This window comes from Excalfactoria chinensis, chromosome 2 (genome assembly GCF_039878825.1).
Source record: "Excalfactoria chinensis isolate bCotChi1 chromosome 2, bCotChi1.hap2, whole genome shotgun sequence".
Lineage (NCBI taxonomy): Eukaryota > Metazoa > Chordata > Aves > Galliformes > Phasianidae > Excalfactoria > Excalfactoria chinensis.
Window position 1 is genome coordinate 77,586,229 of NC_092826.1, and position 16,159 is coordinate 77,602,387.

The window sequence follows — 16,159 nt, forward strand, 5'->3', positions numbered from 1 at the left end:
TTACAGGTTTTTTTCACATCTAGTGTGAAGAAAACAAGCACTTGGTGGTGGGAGGCAATCAGCTTTCATGTAGCTTATTCTGAATTCAGTGCTTAATCACACACAGAATCACAGAATGACCCGGGTTGGAAGGGACTTCAAGGATCATGTAGTTCCAACCCCCCTGCCTAGCAGGGCCACCAAACATACACATTTACTAGATCAGGTTGCCCAGGGCCCCATCCAACCTGGCCTTGAACACCTCCAAGGACGGGGCACTGGGTATGTTAACCAGTGCTTAACATTTGGCTTTTCTGTATGCTGCAAGACCAAGGTGTGCTTACCTGGATTACGATGAACTTCAGGATTTTTACCTTTGAAGGGTTCATAGCAAGGAGCCTTTGAGGCAAAGGTTCCGAGTTACAGAATCATGGCTTGGGTTGGGAGGGATGTTAACGATTATAGTTCCAACCCCCTGCTGTGGGCAGGGCTCCCTTCACCCTGGCCTTCAGCACCTCCAAGGATGGGGCACCCACAGCTTCTCTGGGCAGCTGTGCAAGTACATCACCAACCTCCAAGTGAAAAAGATCCCCCTGACATCTAATTAAAGTTCTTCTCATTTATTTTAAAACCATTCCCTCTTATTCTGTCACCATTAGGCCACAGAAAAAAATCACCCTCCTTATTTACGAGCTGCCTTTACGTACTGGAAGGCCACAACCTGGTCTCCCTGGAGGCTTCTCCAGGCTGAACAAGCTAAGTGCTTGTTTCCAAGTGGGATACTGCTGCTGTGGATACAGCTCCTTGGCCACATGCGCAGATCAGGGAGTGTGCCATGCCTCAGATGCAGTGAATAGTCACCATTTGGGGTGGGGAAGCTGCCAATACGCTGCCTGTCAGACCAATGCTCAGTCAGGGCTGAGAGTGGGTGGAGGGAAGTGGGCAGCCTCTGCTCCCGGTGCCTTGTCTGGGAACGGGGTGGCAGCAGGGTGAAAAGTAGAATACTTTCTACTTCTTCCTTCCTGTAGAGGCTGCTGCTGGAGTGCATTAGTGGTGCTACGCTGTAAGTGAAAGCAAAAGTACGCTCCATGTTGCTTTTCTAAACAGAAAAAAAAAGTAACTGCGTTAACATCTGCCGTAAAGCAAAGCCTCGAGAAGGGAGAAGCTAGAGGCAGCCCTATCTACAAATCCTAGTGCAAACAAAAAGGAGGGATCCCAGCTGCACAAGCAGGAAGATTTTACAACATTGCCTGTCGCCAGCCTTTGCGTAACCATCTGCCCGCCCCAGCGCTGCACCTTTCACCCCACTCCCAGACACCTCACAGCTCCCAGTGGCCTTAACCCCATCTTACTGCTGAGTTCTCTCCTGCTGGTTTGGTCTTCCCCAGCAGCTGCAAAGCATCACAGGAGGTAAGTGCATGCATGCTTGTTGTGCCTCTGCTTTTTGCAGCCTGAGATGAATCCAGCCCTTGGAACTTGCACTGGGGCGTTGAGGAGTGCTTTCCAGAAGCCTTCATTGAAACCTTTATTTTTCAGCTGCAGCCATGGAGAGCCTGAGCAACGCCAACGGCAGGTTTGCACTCGAGCTCTTCAGAAGGGTGAATGAAACCACCCCATCGGGAAACGTCTTCTTCTCTCCCCTCAGTATTTCTGCTGCTCTGGCCATGGTCCTTCTCGGGTCCAGAGGCAATACAGAGGCACAGGTCCTGAAGGTCAGCAGCATTTTCTCTTGTTTTATTAAAATTAAAAGTCATTAAGTTTTAGAGATGGGACAATGAGAGCAGAGCATTATTTGTGATGATTTGGGGTGAGGTTTCTGTCACTCTTGCTGACTCTTCCCTACTGCTGCCACCTGGCTGCTATGCCCCACAGCCCTCCTCTTGTGTGCACTAACAGCTCTTTTCCTCTCACTTCATTTGGGTTAATTGACATATTTGGAAACTAATGTCATTGATTTAGCAGTCTTAATTTAAATTGATTAGCATTTCCAGCAGCAAGTCTTTACCAGAGTTTGCGATAGGACAAGGGGGAACAGTTTAAAGCAAGAAGAGGGAAGATTTAGGTGAGATATTTGGGAAATTTTCACTTGGAAAGTGGTGATGCAGTGGCACAGCTGCCCAGAGAGGCTGTGGGTGCCCCATCTGTGGTGGTGTTCAAGACCAGATTGGTTGGAGCCCTGGGAGGACAGAGATAGTGGGTGTCAGCCCTGCCCACATCAGGGCGGTGGAACTGGGTGGGCTTTAAGTTGCATTCCAGCCCAACCCATTCTATGATTCTATGAGCCTTTTCCACAAAGAACTATTGTTTTGCAACATATATTTAGTAATGGCATGCATAATGATGCTAAGTATCTTATAAGTAAAAAAATAGAATGATACAGCTCTATATTTTAAGTGTGACAACTATTATCATACACGATGATGTTACCCAAGGCCCAGTGTTGTAGCAGCCAAGCACCCAGTATTTCTGAGGAGCAGAACTCACATGTCCATCCTCATGGTATCCTTAGGTTGAGCAACAGAGGTTAAAAGAAAATGGTGTGGCTCCTTTACTGGGGGCTCTGTTGTGGACCATCAATCCTTTCACACTCCCCAGCCTGGTTGAAAGCTGGAGTAAGTAGTTTCTGTATGTAAGGTTAGCCTTATAGAGCTGGTGGTTTCACAACAGCAGTTGCAGACTGCAGATTCTTAGCATAGGTAGCAGTGTGCCAACTTCCTCTCAGACTCCTGTTTAAAAAGGGACCCTGCCTCTTTTCTTTTTGCAAGGCAAACACCTGCTAGTGCAAAGGGAAGGAAGTAAGAACTATCACTGTAGTCCCTATGAATAAGTTCACCTTTGTATTCCGAACTTTAGGAAGAACTTGCTTAGACCATTAACTGCTGCTGTTCTTAGTAAAAAGACAATAAAACTGAATCACTGCTTGTAGAAACAGACTTTGAACATATATTCCTTATAACTCAAATGTCAGCCCCACCCAGGAAGAGTCTACTGAGAGCAGAAATAATACAAGAGGAGCATAGGGGAGTTGGAGATAGAAAGCACAGTAATCTTCTGTAATGCGTTTAAATTGATAGTTGTCTATGAAAGCACTTATATTTTCATAAGACCACCAAACGATTATAGCTCTCAAGTTCTCTTAATACCTCATCTTCCCCAAGTGCTCAGACAAGCTCAGTGGTCCATGGAGGAGAAACGCACTGACAGCGCTTCAAGTAAGAGTCTGGATCACAATCAACAGCTTCAGCTGTGGCTAAATGTAAAGCAGGAACTTAATACAAGTGACATGGCTGGCACAACACTAAGGGACAGTTTCACTTGTTCTTTGAGGTTTACATCTTCCAGCTTTTTTCTACTATCTTTTTTCAACTTAACTACCAAAGGCACCGTATAGATATGCTGCATGTTCTTTAAGTACAGCGCTAGCAGCAGTTGGCTCATCTCTTTCATTTCAGACATTGCATTTTGATGAAGTTGAAAATCTACACTCAAGATTCCAGGCTCTGACCACAGACATAAACAGAAGGGATTCTTCCTGTCTCCTACGGATTGCCAATAGGCTTTTTGGAGAGAAGTCCTACAGCTTTCTGCAGGTATGGGTACACAGAACATAGCCGCATGGTGGAACCTGGGGGGAGGCTTCGAAACTTCATTTGTTGCTCTCCTGTCTCCAGAATGTGCCCCGTAGCAAAAATACCACATTAGCAAGGTACTGCTGTTTTTACTCCTCCCCAGATCTTCCTGGGAGTTTTCATTTTCTTAGACATGTTTGAGACTGCTTCAAAAGAATGACAGAGAAGTGCTGGAGCACCTGCAGTAAGCACTGCCTCAGATGCGTACGTGGCAGATGTACAGCTAGGCTTACTTATAGGTGTTTCAAAGAGAAACAGCAAAAAACCCTACCACCCAAACAGACAATGCACTGCTAGAGCCCCACCTCAGAGCAGGTGATAGCGATAATCTGTTTCATTTGTTATCTACAGTGTAAAGATGTTTTCTTATCTGTGTGCAGTGACGGCTGTTCTTAATGTTCCAAAATCTAGGACTTCCTGACTAATACTCAGAAGTTATATGGAGCTGATTTGGCTGCAGTTGATTTTCTTCAGGCTTGTGGTGAAGCCCGAAAGGAAATTAACCAGTGGGTAGAAGAGAAAACTGAAGGTGAGCTATTTTTCTTTAATGAAGTAACTGGCAGTGTTTGCATATTTTAGAAGCAGGAACAGCCTCTGTTTCTGTCAATTTCTGTCAAATGATTGGTGGACAGAACCAGAGAATACCCAAGCAAGACATTTCAACACTACATAAATTGTAGAATGACCTGGGTTAAAAAGGACCACAATGTTCATCTAGTTTCAGCCCCCCTGCTATGTGCAGGGTCATCAACCACCAGACCAGGCTGCTCAGAGCCACATCCAGCCTGGCCTTGAATGCCTCCAGGGATGGGGCATCCACAACCTCCTTGGGCAACCTGTCCTAGTCTGTCACCACCCTCTGTGTGAAAAACTTCCTTCTAATATCCAACCTAAACCTCCCCTGTCTGAGTTTAAAACCATTCCCCCTTGTCCTATCACTATCAACCCATGTAAACAGTCATTCCCCCTCATGTTTAAACCCATTGCTTGTGTTCAGGCCAACCCGTACAGGCTAGGCACACAGGAATAGATTTATACTCATGAATTGGAGACCTTGTCTGTCTAAATTTGACCTAAAATGACAGCCTGGTCTATGTTTTATATGTTTCTTAATCCAATAATCCTAAACCTGGGTATTTTCTAGTATTTTTTGTTTGCATAGCTGGCTGCAGGAGCGGCAGGGAGATGCCACCCTGAAGTGATGTGCTGCAGCTTGGGCTGTCCTGCGTCCCTTTTATCTGGGTAGCTAGATTCAAATCACTGGAGATGACAAGTCATCTGTGATAGTCGTAGCTACAAATATCACATTCCCAACAAGTTCCTGTATATCAAAAATTGTCATAGCAGGTACTGTTAACAAGTAAGATGAAATAAAGCAACAGGTACTGGAAAAAAACAAAACACATTTTCATCAGAAGAATGGACTAGAACTTCATATTTCTGTGGTATCAGTATTTTTGGGGATAATTCACATGCAATCAACATATTATAAGGTTTTGTTGTGACCTCCTTTTTCTTTTCCTCCCATGCCCTCTGAAGGTAAAATCCCTGATGTGCTCTCTGAAGGCTCAGTTAATAGCATGACCAAGCTGGTACTGGTCAACGCTATTTATTTCAAAGGGAACTGGGCAGAGAAATTTGAAGAAGCCAACACTGCTGACATGCCATTTCGATTGAATAAGGTACAACAGATACATTTTGCTAGTATATACCAAACAAAAAAGGTTTTATATATGTATATATATTTTATATATATGCATCAGAGGCGATCCTAACATACAGCCTTGGACCCTGACTGTGCCTGGCTGCGTTTCTGCCCTTAGGCGGGTATGAACTGTATTAAGATGACTGCACATTTCGTTTGAGCCCCATTTCTCTTGTTCTACATTTTGTGGAACAGCTCTACAAGTTACATATTCAGTCATCTGATTGACACTGAACAGGGCTGATCTTTGGTTCCTAACACTGGTTATTGCTGCTGTCAGAGAAATATAAAGGTACAGCAACTCAAATCCTGTTTCAGTCTCCACAGAGACTGTGCTATAAAAGACTAGGAAGAATGAGCTTTAATATTTCATTCTGTCTTTAGAAAGATCCATTATTAAGCTGCCAGTCAGTAATCTGATGGAGGCAGTTTTCTAATCACCTGATACAGAGCAGTAGGGGTTTCTGCAAGAACACAGTTCTTACATTTACCATCAGTCCTTTAAATAGGTATTTTGACATCTTCTGTACCTTTTAACTACTCAGAATGAAAGAAAGACAGTGAAAATGATGTATCAGAAGAAGAAGTTTCGTTTTGGGTACATCTCAGACATGAAAACCCGTGTTTTGGAGCTGCCCTACGATGAAGGGGAATTTAGCATGATCATCCTGTTGCCTGATGATATTGAAGATGACTCCACTGGACTGCAGCAGGTGACCCATCTAAGCTAATGCACTTATTTAACAGATACATTCAATCCCTCATAACTGAAGCCTTAATGAACCTGTGTTCCTAGAGTACCATAACAGGAAGAATGATTGGTTTTAGCTCTCAGTGCATGTTTCTGTATTGCCTATATAGCAAACAGCTGTTTTACTCCGTCAGCTGAAAACTGTGGTGACTTCACTTAAATTTAACAGCATTCATTAAATCTGTATGGAGCTACCAAAACCAGGATAGTCACTTTTGTATACTTGTAGTTGTATGGCATTCTATACAACTCTCTAAATGTTACTGAAAGTAATACACCTCTATTCTGATGACACGTAATGCTTTCTGTGTTTTTAATTCTAGCTGGAGAAGCAGCTCACCTTAGAGAAGCTCCATGAGTGGACGTGTCCAGAGCATCTATATTCCGCTGATGTCCGTGTGCATTTGCCTAAATTTAAGCTAGAAGAAAGCTATGATCTTAGATCAGATTTATCGGCTATGGGCTTGTTGGACATATTTGACAGTGCCAAGGCTGACTTGTCAGGAATGTCAGGTGCACGTGACCTTTTCCTCTCTAAAATTGTCCACAAGGCTTTTGTAGAAGTGAACGAGGAAGGCACAGAAGCTGCAGCTGCTACTGCTGGCATTGTGATGCTTTGCATGGCTATAGAAGAGGATTTCAATGCTGACCATCCTTTCCTTTTCTTTATTCGCCACAACCCAACACGGAGCATGCTTTTCTTGGGCAGATATGCTTCTCCATGAAAAATAACTCATCATTTGCAGAGCAGGTTCTGCCGCAATCAGCAAATGCTTTGCTTGTAAGTTCTATGTTGATATAGAAAGCTATGGTTCCTGCCTTGAGTTCTCAGTAACTGTCACTATGATTCTGCATTTCACATTAATACAATGAAAGAAAATGGATTAGTAACTTTTCTTTTCCCCCCTAGAGATTCAGAGTTACTAGGAAATAACAACAACAAAATCTTAACAGCAGGCAGAAGAATTCTTCTTTTGAAACCAGATTAGGAATACACATATTGGTGGAAGAAAACTGAACTTCCACCCTCTCTCTCTGTATGGATTTATCTGCATTTACAGTTAAGGCAGACAACCCCCGTTACAGTACAATCTAGTCATTTCATATATGTGTGAACTAGGCTGCAGTTGGAAAGCTGTTTCTTCCATAAAGTCTCACTCTTCAAATATTCACTAATATCAAAATAAATAAGCATATATTAATACTTTTAGGAACCAAGAGACTTCCTCCAAAACAGCTGAGTTTACCCAGTTCTGTCACGGAATAGAAGGTCAGATAACATTTGTTTGGAGACAGCTATTAATAGACAAAGGATTAAACTATTGAAACAAAAGTAACCCCTTCCGGACCTTAGCCAGGAAACTTACAATCCAACTTTTAGATGGGGAAGAAGACAAACTAATGTCTTCAGGTGATATGGCTAATGATTTTTCAAAGACGGAATTGGGGCCATTTTAGTTATGGGAAAGCATGAACACTTGTGCCAGTTCAGGTGTTTGCAATAGGGAATAGCTTATGGCTAGATCCTAAATGAGCCTCAAAAAAAGCCTCAGCTTCCCTGAAGATGACTGCCTATAACCTGCAACAAACACTGGCGTTTCTTTAGGTACGAAATTCAACATCTGTTGAGCTCTGATGTCCACTACCTGTTTATATGCAGCTCCTTACATTATATGACCACCTTAAGCCTGAAAGCCATTACATACTGTTAATATTCTGATATTTCTGAATGTTACTTCTCTGTGTTGTGTATATTCTGGGTACTGTTCCTTGTGTTTATCTGTACAGTCTCAGTTCTAAGTATGGCACAATCATTGATGCAATTGTAAACTGCATAGCAATTTTTTTTCAATAAGCACCAAATAAAATAAAATTATCTTCAACTCATATTCCAAACAGAAAACTCTGCATGTGATTTTATATTTCAGAGCACAAAAGTAACTGTTGCTGTGACTAGAAGGGTAGCTCCAAATAAAGCCACTGACCCAGTACACATGATCAGACATATGAAGTCCTTGGCCTGTTCATAGCAGGTGGACACAACTAAAACCAACCTTGTCTCTGGGGAAGGGATTATTATGTGAACGTAACACAATGGAAAGCTCAACAAGACAACAGAACATCAAGATCCCAGGCTGCAATGAGCAAGGATCCAAACAGACACAACAACAGCACATGCAAAAATAAGGGAAGGAGGGAGGGAGGGTGGAGAGAGAAAGCTGCTTACCTTCAGAAGGCCAACAACATCTTCAGACAGATAGGGATCTCCAGATAAGATACCTTAAATGAGGTCTGGGAAAGGATGCATCCTGGATCCACCCCTTCTGGTAATTCAACAGCATTGCTTGCACCTGAGCTCCCCTGGGCTGGCACTGCCTTCCCACCAAGTGCTCAATCACTGGCTCAAGCAATGACAGCATTTCCACTACAGCGAATCATGAGCTGCCCCTGCAGTGTAACGGCTCCATCTGCTAGCACAGGGAACAAGGACTGAGTAACAGCTTACACTTAATGAGTCAGTCAGTGAGCTGGCATATCGGTACGTGTTTCTGTATTATTGGAGCCCCAGTTTCAAAGGCTGCATTTAGTTTGTACCCAAGCAGCAGACCATACTTTATAACAATCCAAGATACGGAGCAATATACACTCACTGAGATGTGATTAGTAAGGCAGACATATTAGTGTTAAAAAAGAAACACCACCAACCCATACTCTGCCATTTGGCTGCTATCTATCTGAATCATACAATTGAATTGCTCTTCCTACAAAGTAAATATCATAGTAATATCATAGATAAGTAGGACGGCTATGTCTGGGTTTTGCATCCCCTTATCTTAGCGATAAACTTATACAGTGAGTTAACTCAGAGCATGTTTAGTAAGCTTTTCACTGTTGAATCTTTTTACATAATAATATGCATGTGACCACAAATCTAGTGAAGTACATAAGCCGGATGAAAAATCTCAAGTGTCCTAGAGGCAGGACACATGTCTTCATTTTTCAATATGTTCTGACTGGACAGGAGTATTGATGACATGGATGAATAGATAGAATGCACCCTTGGCAAGTTCACTGATGATACAAAGCTGTGAGGTGTGGCTGGTGATACACTAGAAGGCCATTCAACAAGACCTGGGCAGATTACGGAGCTGGGCAGACAGCAAACTGATGAGGTTTGTCAAGGACAGGGGCAGAGTCCTGTAAGTGAGGAGGAATAACTGCATGTGCGAGTACACGATAGAGGATAGGGCTCTGCTTCTCACAGCAAGCCCCGCTCCCCTCCAAACAGCACCAGGCTGAGAAAGACCTGGGCAGTTGGGACAGGGATAGTTAGAACATCCCAGGGCTGCAGGCACACAAGGTGATCAAGGGCAGGTCTCCCTGGCGCTGGGAGCCTATCGCTGTGCCCAGTGCTCCAGCTGTGGCCTCCCCAGAGCTGAACAGAGGGGCAGCATCTCTGCCCTTTGCACGCTGGCAGCACGCTGGCACCTCATGCAGCCCAGGACAGCAGTCAGGTTTGCGGGCAGCGCTCCTTGCCGGCTGAGCCGAGTGTCCGGCAGGACTCCTGGGTCCTGTCCAGCTGGGTGGCCCCGGCTGCGGTGTGGTCTGGAGGTGTTACAACACAGGTGCAGAAATTTGCCCTTCCCCGCACTGCTCCTGATGATGGGATTATTGGAGTAAGGTGTGCTCCATCCCTGACCATTACTGGGCCCTCACGTGTTTTCTTAATGCTGTTCTGAGTGCTGATCTATGGTGCTGGAAATAAAGCTGCATTTCTGTGCCCTCCCCCAGAACTTAAAAACTGAGAAAGCAGCATGGGTAGGGACAGCAATGCCAACAGACTTATCAATAACACAGAGACTCTTTCTTCTTAGTTGTAACCAATGTTTATTAAGAATTATAAGCAGCAGGCTGAGAGATAGATGTTGTGCTCCCAGCCTGCCGGAGCTGCGCTGTGACGGCAGTGTGGTGCCGGCCTAGCGCCGCCGCCGGGGCCGTCTTTTGGGAGGCGGGGATGAGTCCTGGGGGCTGCTGCGGGCCTTCCTCTTTGGGGGGCGCCGGGGCCCCCCAGACGAGCGGTCCCTGCTCTGGGACGAGGGGCCCACTGCTACCGCCTGCCCTGGCTCCGTGCTGGGCCCTGCGGGGCTGGTGGAGCGGCCTGGGCCCGAGGCAGGAGGCTCCTGATGGGAGGTGCTGGTGTTGGAGCTGGCTGCAGGGCTGTCCTCCCTCCTTCCAGCAGCATGGCTGACTTGGTGGTCCTGCTGATGGCGGATTGTGGGACCATACAGAGCTGCTGCAGTGCTGATAAGCCTTCTTACAAAGGGCAGCACGTCGCCGCTGGTCATCAGCTGCAGCGCCCGCACCAAGGCCTCCTGGTCCAGCCCGTGCTGGCACAGGAAGTTCACAGTGGTGCACTGTCCCACGTAGACTTCCCACCAGTCATCGCTGGACGTCTCCTGGATCTCCTCCTGCAGCCACTGTAGCAGGGGTCCGAGGTCTTCCGGGTGGTCTTGGAAAAAGGCAGCCCAGACCTCGGCTGGGAAGTTGTGCTCAGGTGGGATGAGCACCGGCTCTGCAGGCCCCTGCTCGTCCTGCAGGCCGTGATCCGAGTGCGCTGCGGGCTGCGGGACAGCACACTCGAGGTAATCCTGGTCCGACCTCACCGAGTATCGGATGGTGTCAACTTTGTGCCCACATACGGCACAACTCGGCTTCTTGCTTGCCCACCAGATGGCACAGCCGTAGCACAGCTGGTGCTGGCAGGGGGTCACGTAGGTGACATCCTCCCGAATTTGCCCGCAGATGGGGCAGGTCCAGTTGGATGGCACGTCCATGGCCCTGGGCTGTGCGGTGGGCTGGGGAGAGCTGAGGTCGGGAAGCTGCTCCCCTCACAGGTGCTGCAGCAGGCAGAAGGTGTTACGAACTGCAAGAGAGAGAGAGAGGCCCCGGTCACTCACTGCCCTGATCTCTCATCAGCAAACCCTCCCTGCCCCTTTTTCCCTCCTGCCTGTGTAGGAAGTGAACAAGAGACCCCATGGGCAAACGGGGATGGTCCCTCAAGAAGCACCCCCAGCTGCCAGCGTGAGGCATTGCCATGCTGCCCACCTGCTCTGCTGCACGCTCCTCTCCTTGATGTCCCGGCTGCCTGCTGCCAGCAGGGTCAGGGTACAGCTCCAATAGCTCTGAAACAGCGTCTGAGAGCTGCGCAAGCAGCACCCAGAGCACGTTCCAGCTCCGAGTTTCGCCCTGTCCACACTCCAGTCCTCGCACACTTGCTCGGTTGGAGGCCAGGCACGAACTGCTGGGCTGGGCTGCTGCGCCCGCATTAGAGCAGTGTGGGCCAAGCAGTCACAATCCATTGCACGGAGATGTCACAGACCAGGGCTTGGCCGTGTTGCCAGGCCTCACCTTCACTGGGGGACATCACCACCCGTCCCACAGTGATACCATCATTCATTGCTTGGTCATCACCATGCGCCGGCCTCCCCTTCTACACGTGTGCCAGCAGCACTGCAGCCCCAGCACTGAGCTTTCCCCAGCGTTGCTGCCTGCTCCATTCTCCCAACTTTTCTGGACCAGGGGTTACTTCTGTTGGTACCTTTTTTTTCTGAGACTCCCAGTCTGATAGTAGTCATACAAGGGTGTTCTCATTTGTAAAAAAACATGGAACTAAAGCCTAAGTGGATCAAATGCCTGTTTGTTGTTGCTCAGTTTGAGTTCAATTCTTTACACTTCTGTGTGCTCTCCATCCTCTGATAAGTTCCTGCTTTTCTCACAGTGATTGGTTTGGGACTGCATCTGCCTTTGTGAGTTTGTCTGTGCATTTTCTAGACATGTAGGAGGTGAGCAGAGGCAAAAATGCAGATGCACCATCCTGGGCCTCCATCACCCTCTGTCACTCCATGATTTTTGTTTGTAATTGTGGTACTTTGGGGGAAGTAAATCTGCATGTTTATACTATGCGTGTTTTCTCTCTTTTCAGTAATCCATCTTCCAGGAACTGTTTACACTTTCTGAAATGTGGAGTGATGCTTTTTTGCTTGTTCTGGATGTAGTACAAAGTAGTAACAGCCTCTATGCCGAGCTTGCTTTTTGTACCACGTGCTCACATCAGGGTGTTTGCTTACCCTTTCCAGTGCAACCTACACTATTCAACCTCCTCCAGCAGAAGGCTGACTTATGGTAAAAAATGGTGTTTCTTAGCTGAGAATTTGCTCTCTGAGTGTTACTGTGCTGTTTGTATCTATTGCAATTTCCATGGAAATGAGTAGGAAGCATTACTTTCAGACTGAGCTATGCATTGTTAAGAAGTAAGGATTTGTATGGGAACTTCATTGAACACATATAGGAACTTGTCTTTAGTTGGTGCCACGAGCTAGACAGGTTCAATATGATAAAGAATTACGAAAAGCCAATTCCTGTTTTCATTTACACCTTTTCATTTGTGCAGCCTTAAATTAATTGCAGTAGTTATATTAACAGTGTCAGAGAATTATGGAGGTTGGATGTAGCCTCTGGGAACTGCCCAATCCAACCAGCTGCTAAAGCAGTTCCCTGTTGTAAGTTGCATGGGAAAGAATCCAGGTATGTTTTGAATGTCTCCAGAGAAGGAAACTCCACAGCTGCTCTGGGCAGCCTGTTCCAGTGCTCTGTCATCCTGCAAGTATTTTTTGTGATCAGATGGAAAGTCCTATGTCCTAATTTGTGTTCAATTCCCCTTGCTCCGTCCCTGGGCACCATTGAAATGAGGCTGACCTTACCAAATTGATACACATCCTTTAAATATTTATTGTGTTAAGATCCCATCAGTCTCCTCTAGGATGAAGAGTCCCAGGTTTCTCAGCCTTTGCTCATAAGGATGCTCCAGGTTTCTGATCATCTTTGTGGCCACCTACTGGACCGTCCCTCTAGTAACTCCCAATCTTTTATCAACATGAAAATGCTTAACTGGACACAGTATTCTGAATGTGACCTCACCAGGGCAGAGTAGAGGGGGAGGATCACCTGCCTTGACCTGCTGGCTGCACTCTTTTTAATACACTCTAGGATCCCATTGACACTCTGGGCAACAAGGGCACGCTGCTGGCTCATGGCCAACCTGTTGCCCACCAGGACACACAGGTCCTTCTCTGCACAACTCCTCTCCAGGAGCTTGGTCCGGAAAAGTTGGGGGAATGGAGCAGGCAGCAACGCTGGGGAAAGCTCAGTGCTGGGGCTGCAGTGCTGCTGGCACATGTGCAGCAGGGGAGGCCGGCGCATGGTGATGACCAAGCAATGAATGATGGTATCACTGTGGGACGGGTGGTGATGTCCCCCAGTGAAGGGAAGGCCTGGCAACACGGCCAAGCCCTGGTCTGTGACATCTCCGTGCGATGGATTGTGACTGCTTGGCCCACGCTGCTCTAATGCGGGCGCAGCAGCCCAGCCCAGCAGTTCGTGCCTGGCCTCCAACCGAGCGTGTGTGCGAGGACTGGAGTGTGGACAGGGCGAAATTCGGAGCTGGAACGTGCTCTGGGTGCTGCTTGTGCAGCTCTCAGACGCTGTTTCAGAGCTATTTGAGCTGTACCCCGACCCTGCTGGCAGCAGGCAGCCGGGGCATCAAGGAGAGGAGCGTGCAGCAGAGCAGGTGGGCAGCGTGGCAATGCCTCATGCCAGCAGCTGGGGGTGCTTCTTGAGGGACCCTCCCCAGGTTGGCCTATGCCTGTAAAGCGTATTGTCCACTTCCTACAGAGGCAGGAGGGGAATAGGGACAGGGAGGGTTTGATGAAGAGAGACCAGGGCAGTGAGTGACCGGGGCCTTCTCTCTCTTGCAGTTCGTAACACCTTCTGCCTGCTGCAGCACCTGTGAGGGGAGCAGCTTCCCGACCTCAGCTCTCCCCAGCCCACCGCACAGCCCAGGGCCATGGACGTGCCATCCAACTGGACCTGCCCCATCTGCGGGCAAGTTCGGGAGGATGTCACCTACGTGACCCCCTGCCAGCACCAGCTGTGCTACGGCTGTGCCATCTGGTGGGCAAGCAAGAAGCCGAGTTGTGCCGTATGTGGGCACAAAATTGATACCATCCGATACTCGGTGAGGTCGGACCAGGATTACCTCGAGTGTGCTGTCCCGCAGCCCGCAGCGCACTCGGATCATGGCCTGCAGGACGAGCAGGGGCCTGCAGAGCCGGTGCTCATCCCACCTGAGCACAACTTCCCAGCCGAGGTCTGGGCTGCCTTCTTCCAAGACCACCCGGAAGACCTTGGACCCCTGCTACAGTGGCTGCAGGAGGAGATCCAGGAGACGTCCAGCGATGACTGGTGGGAAGTCTACGTGGGACAGTGCACCACTGTGAACTTCCTGTGCCAGCACGGGCTGGACCAGGAGGCCTTGGTGCAGGCGCTGCAGCTGATGACCAGCGGCGACGTGCTGCCCTTTGTAAGAAGGCTCATCAGCACTGCAGCAGCTCTGTATGGTCCCACAATCCGCCATCAGCAGGACTACCAAGTCAGCCATGCTGCTGGAAGGAGGGAGGACAGCCCTGCAGCCAGCTCTAACACCAGCACCTCCCATCAGTTGTCTTCTGCCTCGGGCCCAGGCCGCTCCACCAGCCCCGCAGGGCCCAGCACGGAGCCAGGGCAGGCGGCGGCAGCGGGCCCCTCTTCCCAGGGCAGGGACCGCTCGTCTGGGGGGCCCCGGCGCCCCCCGAAGAGGAAGGCCCGCAGCAGCCCCCAGGACTCATCCCCGCCTCCCAAAAGACGGCCCCGGCGGCGGCGCTAGGCCAGCACCGCACTGCCGTCACAGCACGGCTCCGGCGGGCTGGGAGCACAACATCTACCTCTCAGCCTGCTGCTTATAATAACTAATAAACATTGGTTACAAATAAGAAGAAAGAGTCTCTGTGTTATTTATACGTCTGTTGGCATTGCTGTCCCTACCCATGCTGCTTTCTCTGTTTTTAAGTTCTGGGGGAGGGCACAGAAATGCAGCTTATTTCCAGCACCATAGATCAGCACTCAGAACAGCATTAAGAAAACACGTGAGGGCCCAGTAATGGTCAGGGATGGAGCACACCTTACTCCAATAATCCCATCATCAGGAGCAGTGCGGGGAAGGGCAAATTTCTGCACCTGTGTTGTAACACCTCCAGGCCACACCGCAGCTGAGGCCACCCAGCTGGACAGGACCCAGGAATCCTGCCGGACACTCGGCTCAGCCGGCAAGGAGCGCTGCCCGCAAACCTGACTGCTGTCCTGGGTTGCATGAGGTGCCAGTGTGCAGAGATGCTGCCCCTCTGCTCAGCTCTGGGGAGGCCGCAGCTGGAGCGCTGGGCACAGCGATAGGCTCCCAGCGCCAGGGAGACCTGCCCTTGATCACCTTGTGTGCCTGCAGCCCCGGGATGTGCCAACTGTCCCTGTCCCAACTGCTCAGTTCTTCCTCAGCCTGGTGCTGAGTTTGTAGGATTGTGGGGCTTGCTGTGAGGAGCGAGGCTTGTCCCCAGCCTCAGAGAGGTTCCAGCATACCATGCAGGTGTGACACTCCCTCGTATGTCTTGAGTAGGAGCAAGAAGCCAATTTTTCTATTGTAAGAGCAGGCATTCAATTTGCGTGGCTCAGCTTTTCAATCCAAAGTTTATGCTAAAACACAACTCAAAATATAGAAGGGTACTTCACTGTCTGGAATCTCCTTTCCAAAAGCATTTACAAGAATGTTACACTAAATATTGGAAGTGATGCAACTTCAAAATCATAGGATCACAGAATGGCCTGGGTTGAAAAAGACCACAATGATCATCCAGTTTCACCACCCCCCCTGCTATGTGCACTGTTGCCAACCACCAGACCAGGCTGCCCAGAGCCACATCCAGCCTGGCCTTGAATGCCTCCAGGGATGGGGCATCCACAGCCTCCTTGGGCAACCTGTTCCATTGTGCCACCACAATCAGTGTGAAAAACTTCCTCCTAACATCCAACCTAAACCTCCACTGTCTCAGTTCAAGACCATTCCCCCTTGTCCTATCACTATCAACCCTCATAAGCAGCCATTCTCCCTCCTGTTCATATGCTCCCTTCAAGTACTGGAAGGCCATAATGAGGTCTCCCTGGAGCCTTCTC

The 16,159-nt window shown here is 48.5% G+C and overlaps 1 protein-coding gene across 1 annotated transcript; it reads left to right on the top strand.

The window, feature by feature from the left end:
- Window positions 1–893: 893 nt before the first annotated feature.
- Window positions 894–7,958, top strand: LOC140247728 (leukocyte elastase inhibitor-like). The gene is made up of 7 exons (XM_072327606.1): window positions 894–1,389; window positions 1,516–1,691; window positions 3,432–3,569; window positions 4,020–4,137; window positions 5,148–5,290; window positions 5,859–6,026; window positions 6,388–7,958. Exons 2-7 carry the CDS (start codon window positions 1,524–1,526, stop codon window positions 6,787–6,789), a joined length of 1,137 nt encoding a protein of 378 aa, XP_072183707.1. The 5' UTR covers window positions 894–1,389; window positions 1,516–1,523; the 3' UTR covers window positions 6,790–7,958.
- The last annotated feature ends 8,201 nt before the right edge of the window (window positions 7,959–16,159 follow it).